Below are 14233 nucleotides of genomic sequence, written 5' to 3' on the forward strand. Positions count from 1 at the left end.
AAGGAATCAGAAGCAAAATCAGAAGCAAAATTAAAAAAAAAAAACTTTTGTTCTTGGAGGCTTAACTCTCTACTAAATGCAGCTGTCCTAAAGGGGACATGGCAGACTTCTGAAGCTTGGAGAGATACCCTGGGATCTTTAAAGCAGACGTTAAACAGCAAACTTGTTGATAATTTGCTCAAAACATTGCACTAACAGATAGACGAAGTATGCTTAGAAAACATTAGTAGGAGAAAAGTCTGGGTGGCTGTTATGGATTAAAAACTCGGAGTCAACTGCATGATACAGCAGTTTAAAAAAATGAACATATTAACTTAGGCTTTCTCAATGGAGGAATAGTGTTCAGAATAAAAGTTACTGTCTTGCTTTACCCCCTGCCCTGACCAGGCCACATTCAGAGAAGTGGTCCCATTTCCAGACACCAGATATTACCTAGGACATTAGAAAAATGGAATATAACCAAACAAAGAAGCCGGATCATAAAAAGAATGGTAACCATGACAGATGAGTTTTAGCTGGAGGAACTAAGGCTGTTTAGTCCAAAGAAGAGGAAACTTGGGGGGGGGGAAGGGGTGGGAGTTCAGGGATGGGCATCACAAAACTTGTATTTAAAGAACTGTTACTCATGTTTAGAGGGGGAGGTGGGTATTAAACTGGTGCCCACAGAGCAGAACTGGTAGCAATAGGAAGAAGATACAGAATGAAGATGAATGAAGTTTGATGTAAGGAAAACCTAAGGAACATAATGGAGCTGTCCAAACGTGGAGAGAGGGTGACCTCCATCACTGTAAATCTTTGATCAGAGGCTGAATGAGACACTATACAAGGATTCCTACATAGATTAAATAAGGGTTCGATGAGACAGCTTCTTAGGTCTTGCAGTTCTAACATTTTATTAATGAACTTCTTGAATTGTGTTCAAGTTGGCCTAGATGTTCTCTTGGAGTAAATTTCTGGCTAGAAGTCTCATCACACCCAAAACCCAGGTCTACTCATTTTAGGGGGCTTAGGAGTAAGTGACCCAATGTAGACAGACTTGAAGCTCACTTTTACCTTGATGGCCAAGGTTATTTCCTTAGAGGATCACACTAGAATCTGAGCATCTGATCCAAAAGAACAACCAGGTGGGCAATGATAAAACCACCCATCCCTATATACACTTATTCAGAACAGACCCTTCCCTGCCTGTCTGGTAGTTTTCTCTTCCTGGGAGAATCAACAAAGCAAGAAAACATTATTAGGCATCTAGCATGTGAATGTGCTGATTACTGAGCAGGATAGGATGCTGGAGACACAGTAACCCTTTTTAAAAAGAGCGGGGGGGGGGGAACCCCAAGGACTAAGCATTAACCTAATCTTGCTCCAATTAGAGTTTTCCAAATCTCCTGGACTGTTTATCACTATGTAAAAGCATCTGATACTCAGCAGATTAGATGAAAGCCCCAATACTAATGTTCTAGTGTCATTCATTTTTTTTAAAATGAGGATAAATCTGAGTCACTCATGAAATGAAATGATAGGACATCAAACCAGATACCCATCTCAATACCTACTGGAGAGGCACAGATGTTGAGACTTGCTCAGAATCCCCTGGCTGAGTGATACTGTAGTCTGGAAAGACCACTGGCTCTGGGTTCAGATTCTGCCTGTATGACCTTAGACAAGTCCCCAGTCAGGCTGCCTCCATTATGGTTATCCTCCTCACCTACCCCCAAGAGTCTTACAGGTGAACCATATGTTGCCTAGAAGCAGGCTGACAGGTCATCTCAGTCATATACACACTATATTGTCTACACTGCAGTCATCCTTTTCTTCTCCCTCCAACTGGAACCTTGGATGTAGCTCCTGGACACTGGACTGTGAGGAGTGAGTTTTCTTCAACTTACCCTACAAACTAGGTCTTCCAGAATGCTTCCAAACCATGCCTTGGTGAGGGCTACCATTACTAGGTTAGAACCTAGGGTTGAAGTTCATCACTTGTTCTACTACTCTAAGATAATATTAATTATCTCTCCATGTAGAGACTCAAGGCTGTGACCTGTCTCTCTATGCCGAGAGGGCCTTCAATAGGAGCATGGTACCAAGCTGTTGATTTTTTATCACAAAGAACAGACATAAAATATAAGGAAAAGTAACATGTTCTAAAGACAATCTGGCAACAACAGAATGTTAGAGACTGAAGGGTCAACATCAGAAGTCATAAGAGGGAACTTGGTCTAAAACAATCTGGCCAAGGAAATGTAATTAGACAGCAGCCCAATCACTGACTCACACTATATATCTTCCTCTCTTGGCACAGAAAAACCTGAACAGCCCCTTTTAGACAGAAGGACTGATTGGAAATTTTCTAAGTGAGGTCATCAATTCTCTTGGATCAGCTAGCAAAAAAGCAGGTGTGAGGCTGGCTAGGCAAAATATCTTGGCAAAGACAACTCCTAAAAAACTAAAACAAAACAAAAAAAATTAAAAGACTCAAAATCCTCTGACAAGCCTCTTCCTTTTCCAAGACTCCCGGGGAGCAAAGTTTCAGTTATGTTAAAGAAAAATATATTGTAGACAAAAGTGAGGGTTGGCTGAAGCCTAAAGTATGTTGGGTATGGTGGAGGGGAGGAAAGTCTCAATGTAATGCACAGTTTGGGTAAAATTAAAATGATTCATTTCTATTGTACATCAATTTTTGGAGATCTTCTGGAAGGGACCTTAAAAGACCATGCAGTCTAAGCCTCTCTTTCTAGAGATTAGAAAACAAAGGTCCAGCAAAACTGTGTAACTTACCCAAGATCACACAGATAACAAGTAGCCAAGTAGGCTTTAAAGCCAGGTCTTCTTGATCCCCAGGCCAATGCTTCTTCCAATACACCATGCAGGAGCAACAAGTACTTTCTACCAATAACCCAGTAAAATAGGTAATGTTAATTGTTAGTATTCCCATTTTACAGATTAGGAAGCTAAGGATGAGAGGCTAAGTGACTTGCCATGTTCCTATAGCAAAAAATAATGGAGACAAATTTAAACCTTGATCTATATGTTTCAAGTCCAATGTATGAGCCCAATGATAACAAATTCAAATAGAAATGAGGTTAAACACAAGGATCTTCATTGGCACATAATGACTTAGAAAACCCCATACTAAGGTTATCCATGTTCTTTGTATTTTGTTATATTGAAGCTTGTTAAATATTTCCTAATTACATTTTAATTTGATTTGCACATCAGAGAATGTTTCCTATTCCAGTGAGATCTGCAGGCCATATGTCTGACACCTTTGCACAGGCCATGCAGTGCCAATCAAAATGCATTTACAGACTAATGAATGATGGGTCATGCTTTGGTCTTTCTACAGACATTTGTTTGCTCCTAGCAGTTCAATACCTGGAATGGGATGTTCCTCCTTGATTTAGTCTGATGATGTAAAGAAACCTTGAATAGGATTCCAATCCTGAATAAGCCCCTGATAATTTATGTAACCCTATTTAATGAAGCAACTACTATTTGGAATTGCCTCCGGTAAAACCAAGGAAATTTGAAAGTATAAATTCTTTAGAGAAAAGAAAAGATGCTATTGCTCTGCTAGCACCATTAGAGCATCTGGAATTAATTACCTCAGCTTGTAAACATCTTCAGAATTATTTTATTAATGAAAGAGAAAGGCGGGGAGACAGGGACAGGGAAAGCGAAAGAGAGGAAGAGACAGAGAGACATAAAGAGAGAGAGTCTCAGGGATGGAGAGACAATCATTTACAAGATTCTAGTACTAGACAACAGCAGTCTGGTAAACAGACAGGCCTCAGATGGGTGGGCTCAGGGATCAGTCCTTATCTCTGGGGGGAGAAGGGAGGCACCCTGTCACACCCAATTCAGTCTAGACTGGGGAAATCAGGCACCCGTCCCAGCACTATCCCCGGCCCAAACACTGCTTTCTATCTCTCTGAGAAGCGAACAAGGACAGTTCAAGTAGAACAGGACTTTACATGGAGGGAGGGTGTGATCACTGAATTTAACTGAGCCTGAAGGTCAGAAATGACACATGGGTCTAAGTTAACTCATGTGGTTCTTATCCCTGAAAGAACCAAGTCCACAAGTCTGGTCTGGCAACCCAGGAAGAGAACCTTGGGATTAAAAGTAGAAAGGGAAGACGATCATGGGACTATAGATTTCTCTTTTAAAGGGCCCTTAGCAACCACTAAGTCAAATTCTCTCATTTTATAAATGAGAAAAACAGAGGCATGGAGAGGTTAAAAGATCTGAGTGTCTGAGATGGGATCTGAATACAAGCTTGCCTGCATCCAAGTACAGTATTCTACCACTATACAATGCCATAAATTTCTGGATAAAAGCCAAAGAGTTCAACCAGTAGGCATCCCACAAAGGTTAAAATAAGGAAATCTCCAGTTTCCAAGAGTATAAATCTATACTGAGGAAGGAGGTGGGCTTTGCTTTCTTCAAGGGGCCCTTCAATCACTACTTCAGGGCTCAGTGCATTCAACACCTTAAGTTGGACTAACTCTTCAGGTGGGGTTTAAATGACCCCACTACAGACTGAGACCAGCCCTGGCTAAGGACTTGACAAGTGCTCAGTTCTAAGTGAACTTGGTTCCTGACTTGTGTTTGATTCTAAATTCTGTTCTTATTACTGTGATCTTTCCTCGGTTCCTTGTGGGTTCGAACTGCTATCCAGGACTCAGCTTTCAGGCTGGTGTGCTCCAACCTCCTGCATCTCTCCTTCAATGTTTCTTGCCTAAGGCAGGGTCTACCACATGAAGTGTGAAGTGTGATTAGGTGTCCCCTATTCCCACCCCACTCCATGGAAGAAAGAACAATCCCTAGCTGGAGTAGGTTCCAAACTGAGATATGAATAAGTGTAAACTGAAACTCCAGGGTTGGCTGCCATTAAGTGACCTTGGGTAAGTCCCCTAAACTCTTTCCTCATCTGTCAAAATGGGGGGGGGGGGCAGTGCTCGAGGATGATAATGATGATACTCATTGTTGGAAGAAACATCTAAGGTCATGCAACCCAATCTGAACCTGACTGAGAATCTTCACTCAAAGAAAAGTAGTCATTCACACTCACACTTGGACTCTGGTAATATTCTGCTTAACTATATTTTGATGAAATTAATTACCTTAGCTCTGTGACCTTGGGCATTGGCTTACAAAAGAAAATCAAAAACAAAGAACAAACAGGAATGATACCTAAATTTATGAAAATCAATGGGAAAATAGAACTCAATGTCTATGCAATTTCCAAAAGCATGTCTATTATAAAAAGCAAGCTAACATAGAATATTCCTTCACTGCTACTCACTGATCTCCTGGTTGTTGATGCAGAGGTCCTTCAATCTCTGACACAACTGTGACTGATATTGTAGGGTGCTATCAGGGAACAGCACTCTCCCCTACACTGGATCCAGCCCTTTGCCTGACTAGCCCAAGGGCACATGCATTACAAGATAACACCAGAACATACTGGAAAAGTCACCCAGGTCTCACCAGAGCTATACTACTCTGTCCTGATTGAGATCTTAGGTTTTATCTGTCTTGGGCTCTTCTTCTCTCCAACAAAGTTAGTCTTATAACAAGAGTTTAAGCAAAATCATCCCAGAGATCTGGGTTTTCCTTGCTTCTAAAACTCTGATCCTGTCATGTCTCCTTTCCAAATTGATCAGGGATGTCAGCACTTGGAAATCTTATTCAAACAAAAGATGGAAACAGGTTACAAAAAAAAGGTGTGGAAATAAAGTCATTGCAAGGACCGACAGAAAGCTGTGGAGTAAGTCAAACCCAGCATGTGGAATGGTACCAAGATAAATACAGAACATGCCTTGGTCATAAGTCATCACCAGGTGATGCAAGAGGAAACCAAGATGAGCTACTGAACTCCAAGCTGTTCTCCATCTTTCCTGTGTTATTGTCATTCCTGAGATCTTGCACCAGGGCAGTCATTTCTATCCTCTTCAGGCAATTAGGAAAAAAAGGTCAGAAATGGAAGGAGCATGAATAATCCTTGTGTTTTAATTTCTATTGATTGCTTAAAAGCCTAGAGGTTTAGCTCTTGACTTTCAAAGAAAACAGAAAGCCCATTAATAGCACACAGGGATTAAAGGCCAGAGAGGTGCTAGCAGAACTCCTTCAAGCCAGAGAGAGCTCCCTGCTGACACATTTGAGCAATCATCAACACATTCTTGGTCTCTAGTGTTAGAGGAGAGGTCATCAGCACATAACCTTCAAGAGACAGCATTTGGAGAATGTCAGAAGGCAAGCTGAGACTGTAGGGTTTCTGAAACTGTAAATAACCTGCCAAGATCTCCCTTTGATAAGGCATAGTGATGCAGAAGGATTTGTGACCTTAAATAAGTCACTCCACAGCTCCAGTGTTTCTCATTTAAACTGGAAGTGTCCAGAAGCATGGGTGAGAAGAAGCTGACATTGGCTCGGTCACTAAGTGACCTTGGGCAAGATCCCCAAGCTCTTTGAACTTCAAGTTCCTCATCTGTCAAAATAGGTATGATGATGAACAGCCTAGATTCTCACTGTTGGAAGGAACCTCTAAGGTCATGCAACCCAATCTGAACCTGACTGAGAATCTTCACTGAAGGATGCCCACTACTAGGACCCTATAATCAATTTCCTTTTTTTTGTTTTCCTATTTTGTTTCATGCATTTTAAAAAAGTCATTTTGGGGTGTCTAGGTGGTGTAGTGGATAAAGCACCGGCCTTGGAGTCAGGAGTACCTGGGTTCAAATCCGGTCTCAGACACTTAATAATTACCTAGCTGTGTGGCCTTGGGCAAGCCACTTAACCCCATTTGCCGTGCAAAAACCTAAAAAAAAAAGTCATTTTGAGAAAGAGGGTCCATTGTATCCAAAAACTACTAATTTGATCCAACTTTCCTCATTTTCCAGATCAAGAAGCTGCAATCTACAAAGAAGGGTTTGAATTGGAAGTCTAGTCCTCTTTCTAAGCTACCATGCTGCCTGTCTGCCCTGGACCCTGCCTGGGAAAGATGGGGAAGTCTTGATCTATGCAAGATAGGAAGAACAAAAAAAAAAAGCAACCAAAATTAAAACATATCTTTCCTGTCTCCCTTTGCCCCAGGGACTTCTTCTGGACCAAGGGCCCCTTCAGGCCCATCAAAATGGAGTCTGCCTTTGAGATGTCACCTCACACAGAGATTAGCCCATGCTGTCATTTCTCATCTGGAAATAACCTCAAATCTGCCTTTGGCATTACAGAAATACACTTCTGCATCCAAGCTGAAATGACGTGTATATCAAAGACATCTAAAAATAGTTGCCCCCAAACACCCCAGTAAGCCAAATTATGGTCTCCCTTCGATCATTTCCTTTCTGTTGTGTCTAGCTTTCTCATCAAAATTTCAGTTTTTTTAAAATTTTTACTCTTGGGAACCAAATGCACATGTATGAAACTTTACTCCAAGATATGTGAGGTAGTGCTGGTTATAAATGGGAGTGATATGGTGGCTTTGGAGGGGTCTCCTGTATCAAATTTTTCCTCTTACATGAAGACCCAACAGTCAAACGTGAAAATCTCTCTTAAGGACTACCTCATTCTATTAGTTCAGTGGCAAGAACAATACATCAGACTCAGAGGACCCGAGGCTGAGGCTTTCTGCCTGCCTTAAGACCTTGGGCAGGTGACTTAGTTTTCTCATCTGTGAAATGGGAAGACTATACTAAATAATCTCCAAGGCCTCTTCCTGCTAAAGTCCTATAATCTCTTTGGTAGAAAGACATAACAAGAATAAAATTTATAGGTCAAGTCAGAGGGAAAATATGAAAAACTTGAAGTACCAGGCTAGCCTCCATAAGGTTCAGAGCCTATCAGTCCTTGACAAGAATACCCATATCCTAGCCCAAGCATCACCAAAGCAGGCCAAAAAGCAGAGAACTTTTTAGTAAAGTTGACATGAATAATTCCGGTCCATTCCTCTTTCTCTCTAATACCACTATGAAATGTCAGAGCTGGAAAGTCACTCTGTCCAATTCCCACATTTTACTGATGAGGAAGGGATTTGCCCATTTTATATATGAAGCTATTGGCCAAGCCAGAGCTCATATTCTGGACCTTTACATTGTACCAGGAATGTTTAGGTGCAAAATGTTCTAGGAGAAGACACTCAGCACCCAATTCCTTAGTTTTATTGGAACTTTCATATTTTCTTCCTCATATCAAAGGCCTGGAGTATAGCAGACTCTAAGGTCAGTCTCAGCTGCTATCAGAGACCTAAGAATCACCCTGCAGCCTGAGGAGTGTTTAAATTCTTTTTAACTTTAACATTGCCTACTTAATTCTCCAGGTGAGAAAGGAGAAACATGGGAGCATGTCTAGTAGAAACAGCACTGCTTTGGTAGCATATTCTGACACCTCCCTATTTGACTGCATAAGTGACTCAATTCAGAGAGCTGATCTTTAAAAGGAAGGGATGGGACAAGAGAGATGAATTTAAGATCCTTTCTGGCTTGAAATCCATGGTCCCCTCATGTAGTCTATTATCTAGTCTCATCTGTCTCTCTGAATTTGGTCAAGTCCTTTAACTTCTCTGGGCCTCAGACTGCATCGGTAAAATATGGATATTACCAGCAAGACTAGGGCAGCTGGTGGCACAGTAGATGCAGGGTGCAAGTCTGGTGTCAGGGAGAATCACCTTCCCTAGTTCAAAACTAGCATCAGATACTTGTGCAACCCTGGACAAGTCACCTAGTCCCATGTGCCTCAGTTGTCTGTAAAATGAGCTGAGAACCATTCCAGTATTTTTGCCAAAAAACCCCCAAACAGGATTACAAAAGTTAGACATGATTAAAAATGAGGGAACAAAAAACTGGCCCTTATTCACAAATATCCTACTCTTGAGTCACTTCATGGCAAAGAGGTGGCCTTGATGAACATAAGATCAGTTGAGTCCTATTAGGATGGAAAGGTAGAAAGAGAAGTCCAGTCAGGAACAGCCTGTGTATTCTTTTCAAAGAAGCAACCAATTTAAATCTGAATAAGTTCATCACCAAATTGACTTCAGAATCACAAATGGCTCTGCCATAAACCATTGTAGAAGGCTGACTGGAGATTAGGATCTGGTGGCAGAAACATAGGATGATAACCAAGAACCCTTGGTCTTTAGGAGTGTTGCTGACTTGGCCACCCTCTCAGGAGAGTTGTGAAGCTCAAAGAAGATAGGAGAGGCAGTGCATGAGAGTAAATAGAGCTGAACTGAGTCCTGGAGGCAGGGAGACCTAGACTTAAATTTATGGAAACAGTAACCAGTTGTGTGACCTTGGGTGAATTGCTGCAACCTCCTTGGGCCTTCATTTTCTCATCTATAAATGAAAGGGTTGGACTAGATGGTCTTTGATGTTCCTTCCAGCTCTAAATCTATGATCCTAGGACCAAGTCTAGCCTCTGATTAATACTATCTCAGCATGGTGACTCTGGACAAGTTACTTCACTTTTTCTGTGTCCCAGTCAACTCTCTGTTGCTAGAGGGAGTTCCTAAATCCAGAATTTCTATACCTTTCTTATTCCTAGACTTTCTTTAAGTGAGTGCTAGGTCTCTAAAATGAATATCGACAAGGTCCACATCACTAGAAATCCACACACATATACCAGGGGGTCACCAGAGCCCATTCCAGACCTTGCGAGTCAATATTCCAGTGCTGCACAGACAAACCTAGCATGAGGTATGAATATAGATGATTCTTAAAATTATCAATCAAGCTGGGTAGCCACCAAGAACTGGGGCACCAAGCAGGAAGCCACAGATTCACTCACCTCACCACAGGCTCAGGGATGGCTTCTGTGCCTGCTGGAACCTGTACACCTTTCTCCCACTCCTGCCGCCAGGGGTCTGCCAAGATATAGTATTCATCCGGGCTGAGCTGATAGGAGTCCGGGATTTTCATGGCTGTGATCAGGTCTGTCCGGAAAACCTGGACAAAGAGGTGGAAAGAGAAACGGTTTGAAACTGAGTCAGGGAGAAGAATGGTGGGGCTCATAATCAATCAACTAATAACCATTTATTATGTTCCTACCATTTGCCCCCCAAAAGGCAAAACATTCCCTGCCCTTAAGGAGCTTACAATCTAATGGATTTAAAGTTAGAAGGGACTTTTGAGACCATCCAGGTGGCCACCCCTTTCATTTTACATCTGAGTGGACAGATTTGCCTACACTTTAAAGCATTTGAACACAAGTTTAGTACCCTATCTACCAAGTATGTACTATGTAGAAACACAAGAATGTATAAAACAAAGTTCATAAGGAAGCATAAATAGGATAGACTTGAAAGTGAAATTTATTTTATACCTTTTAAAAAAAGTGGAATGAAATGTTCAAATGTCATAATATGGTTTCCCTGCTTATTTTTCTTAAACATTTCTTTTTCTATTTTTGTGTTCTCTGACACCATGGTTGCTACTTCTATTATTTTTGGATTCACCTGAGGCATAATAAATTCTTTAAAAAGAAAGAGGGAGGAGAGAGCACAGGGGTATTAAAAGGGAACCAGCTGGATCAAGAAAACCTGGGTACAAGAAAACCTCTGACATACACTGTGACCATGGGCAAGTCACCTAATCCACTGTTTCCTAGACCCCCCCCCCCCCAACCTTAGTATTCCAGGCCACTCAAGTTCCATGTCAAGTCCTCATAAAGGAGATTTTTTCTCACAGAATTCCCTATGCTACTAGTCTGGAACAAAAAGGAAAAGAAACAAAATTTTTTAAAAAATGGAGAGAATGGTGCTCTTCTTTACAGAGAGAAATCCAAAGATTAAGTGTACAGTCCTGCAGTCTCTCCTGGGAGCTCATACAGGGTTAAGGAATCAGAGAATAAAGATTCTCTTCAACACAATGAGAAGCAGCTCAGTGAGTTTTGGTTTTCTAAGAAACTGAGAAATCTAAAACATATCATTTCTCTGCTTTTTGAAGATAGGGAAATAAAATCTGTCCAATAAATGGAACAATAAAATGCTCCACAGACATAGAGATACCATGGAATATATTATTACCCCTCCCATTTCGTGGCATTTTTGAAATCCAGTATTTTGGTGTTTGGAAAAACCTGAAAAAAAATTTCTACTTTCAAAAGTTGATTGCCATAAAAGACAAAGTTTGTATTATACTTGAAAGAATTTTGGATTTACAGTGAGAAGACTTAGGTTTATGAATCTTGGTCTACAACTACTAGATGGGGGAGTGTGTGACCCTAAGCAAGTCACTTCTTTGGTTGAGAATCATTATCTTCTCAGAGTTCCTGCCAGGTAAGCTAGGTTGATTTTTTTCCCTCAAAGGGAAGGAAGTTGTCCCTGAGATTTGATTGGTTTAGTTACCTGAGGCAGCTAGGTAGCAGTGATAGAGCTCTGGGCCTTGGGTTAGGAAGACCTGAGTTAAAAATCAGCCTCAGACACTTGTAGGACCCTGGGCAAGTCACTTAATCCCAGTTTGCTACAGTTTCCACAACTCAAAAATGAGAAAAACAGTCACATCCACCTCCAGGGTTGTTGGGACGAGCACCCTGCCCTTGTACTGCTTCGTATTAAGTAGGAACTTAATAAATACAAGTTTCCTTATTTTCTTCTTGCTAGAGTTTTCTGGACATCTAAAAGGCCATCCTGGAAGAGTCTACTCCACTCAGACTTGCTTGGTAGATATGCCACTAACCCTGTTATAACTTGCTGACTGAACATATTTCTGGAAGAAGACAAGAATGGTGGGACTGGACTCATGTTAATTGTGAGATGGACTATGAGTATTTCATTTAATTCTAATGTCAAACTTGAATGACTATACTAAGTCTCAATAAGGTCTGCACATTGAATCAGCTGAACAAACCTATGAATATTTTTTAAAATTTTATTTATTAAAGGCAATGGAATTAAGTGACTTGCCCAAGGTCACACAGCTAGGCAATTTTTAAGTGTCTAAGGTCACATTTGAACTCAGATTCTCCTGACCCCAGGGCCAGTGCCCTATACACTGAGCCCCAAACCTATGAATCTTTTTATTGTTGCTGTTCAGTTGTTTCAGTTTTATCAGACTTTTCAAGACCCCATTTGGGGTTTTGGCATCTTCTTGGCAAAGATCCTGGAACAGTTTGCCATTTCCTCCTCTGGCTCATTTTATAGATGAGGAAACTGAGGCAGACAGGGTTAGGTCACACAGCCAAGAAGTGTCTGAGTCTGGATTTGAATTTAGGTCTTCCTGACTCCAGAGCCTGACTGCACTGTACCATCTAGCTCCCTAACCTATGAATATAGTGGGATATTATGGTAAGAAGTAACAAATATAAGGATTTCAGAAAAATTCAGGAAAATTTTTATGCACTGATGCAATGTAGTGAGTAAAATCAGAAATAGAATTTATACCATAACTATCTGTGTATAAATAAAAATATCACTAAAAGGAAGCTAAACTCAAGGTGACTGTAAGACCATCAGTCCCAGAGAACAAATAAGGAAACAAGTTTCCCTTCTCATGGCAGGGAAGTAGAAAAGCTACAAATTTTCACAGAATATTGTGTATTCTAATGCAATGCAATAACTACAATAGTAGGGGGTGATCTTTGGTGGGGGAAGATTCAATTACTTTTCTTCGTTACAAAGGAAGGTTCAAGTGGGGGTGTTAGAGGAGGTAGGCATATCCAGAAATGGCTGTACTATTAAAACAAAACAGTAATAAAATAATAAAACAAGTGTTTTTCAGAGGGATTTTTAATATGGTCAAAACTAAGCACAGTATTCCAGATATAGCTTAACTTGGGCAGAATAGAATTTGCCTTTTCCTCCCTTTGTCTCTTACCACGTCTTTCTAAAGTGAAGTCTAGGGTCATATTAATTTGTTTTGGTTGCTAATGTCAGCTTTCAGGTCATGGAAATCCCCTAACATTCTTTTACCCAGGCCAGTGACTAGCCAAAACTTCTTGATCCTGTACTTGAAAAGTTGATCTTGTGAACCCAAGATGTAACTTTACATTTATCCCCATTAAATCCCATTTTTTCTTGATTCAGTCCACACCAATACCTTAGTGAAACCTTTTTGATTCTGTCATTTAGCAAGTTTATCAGTTCTTATAACTTCAGATCATTCACAAATCTGACAAAACTACTTAGGCTTCCTTAGATCATTAATAAAAATCTTTGTATCAGAGGGCTTAAGGACAGATCCCTGGGGACCTTTATTAGACAATTCCTCCCACACTAACCCGAACTCTTAATGATTGCTCTAAGAGTCCCATCATTCCCAAATTATCTGATCTGCAAGTCTCCGAGACTAAGAGACTCTGTAAGATGTTTTGCTGAAATCCAAATAACTTATGTCAATAACATTCCCTGATCTACCAGTAGAATTTTCTTGGGAAAAAGGGATGAGATTGGCATGACCCACACTGGAAATGCAGTTTTAGTTTCTTGATTTCTCAAAGAAGAAGGAAAGCTGGAGGAAAAGCAAGACTAGGTAGTCTTAAATGTCCTTCTGATTCTAAGATCCTCTGTAATTCTGTCACAAATCCACTCAGGAAAAGTGCTCTCATGTTCATCTTGAAAAGTTTTAAATTACCTGTTTAAATGAAGTCTCTACTTTTATCCATTTCCCATTTTTCAGTATGAACAACTTGTTTAAAAAGATTGGACAAGGTTGCTGTAATTTGCCTGCAGGGCCTGCTATGACTCTTCACCATTTTTTAAATTCAATGCTAATTTCGCCCTTTGTGCCACCCAGTTATCTCTGATTTTGAATCGACTTCTACATCTATAGCTAGTGATTTCTTGCCTGTTAAGATACAGCCCATTTTGGGGAAAGTTCAAAGTTTGCCACTTGCAATTGCTTTAGCCTTTTGAAAAAATACAGAGAAGAAAACAAGAAAGGCCAAAAAGGACTCACCAACAAGTGGGACAATTTTGAAAGTTACATGTTGAATTTGTTATATACTTAAGAAAAGCAAACTCTATGTAATAAAGATTAGTACGACCCTGTGTTCTATTCTATGGAAATGCTGATTTTAGTTGATGTTCCAAGTTTAGAAAAAAAAATAAATTCATTTGGTCCATAGGACCAACCAGTGCTTACACAATACACATTTCTATGGGAGGGGGAGGAGAGGAGAACGTGGAAAGGGTTTCTTAAAATCAATTTCAAGAAATAAAAGATTTTTCTCCAAAATCATCTGCTAGCTGATTATGGTTTAAATATCTCAGTGTCATTTCATGCAGAATGGAGAAAGTTAC

The 14233-nt window shown here is 40.4% G+C and overlaps 1 protein-coding gene across 14 annotated transcripts in view; it reads right to left on the bottom strand.

Moving 5' to 3' along the window:
• Window positions 1–14233, bottom strand: part of JADE2 (jade family PHD finger 2) — a 185340-nt gene that overhangs the window by 97203 nt on the left and 73904 nt on the right. For all 14 annotated transcript variants that reach the window (XM_074213548.1, XM_074213549.1, XM_074213542.1 and 11 more), the window contains one exon: window positions 9784–9941. In XM_074213548.1, the coding sequence (XP_074069649.1) occupies window positions 9784–9914 (131 nt within the window). In that variant the 5' untranslated portion in view covers window positions 9915–9941. The remainder of the gene's footprint in view (window positions 1–9783; window positions 9942–14233) is intronic.

This window comes from Macrotis lagotis, chromosome 1 (assembly GCF_037893015.1).
Source record: "Macrotis lagotis isolate mMagLag1 chromosome 1, bilby.v1.9.chrom.fasta, whole genome shotgun sequence".
NCBI classification, from domain to species: Eukaryota; Metazoa; Chordata; class Mammalia; order Peramelemorphia; family Peramelidae; genus Macrotis; species Macrotis lagotis.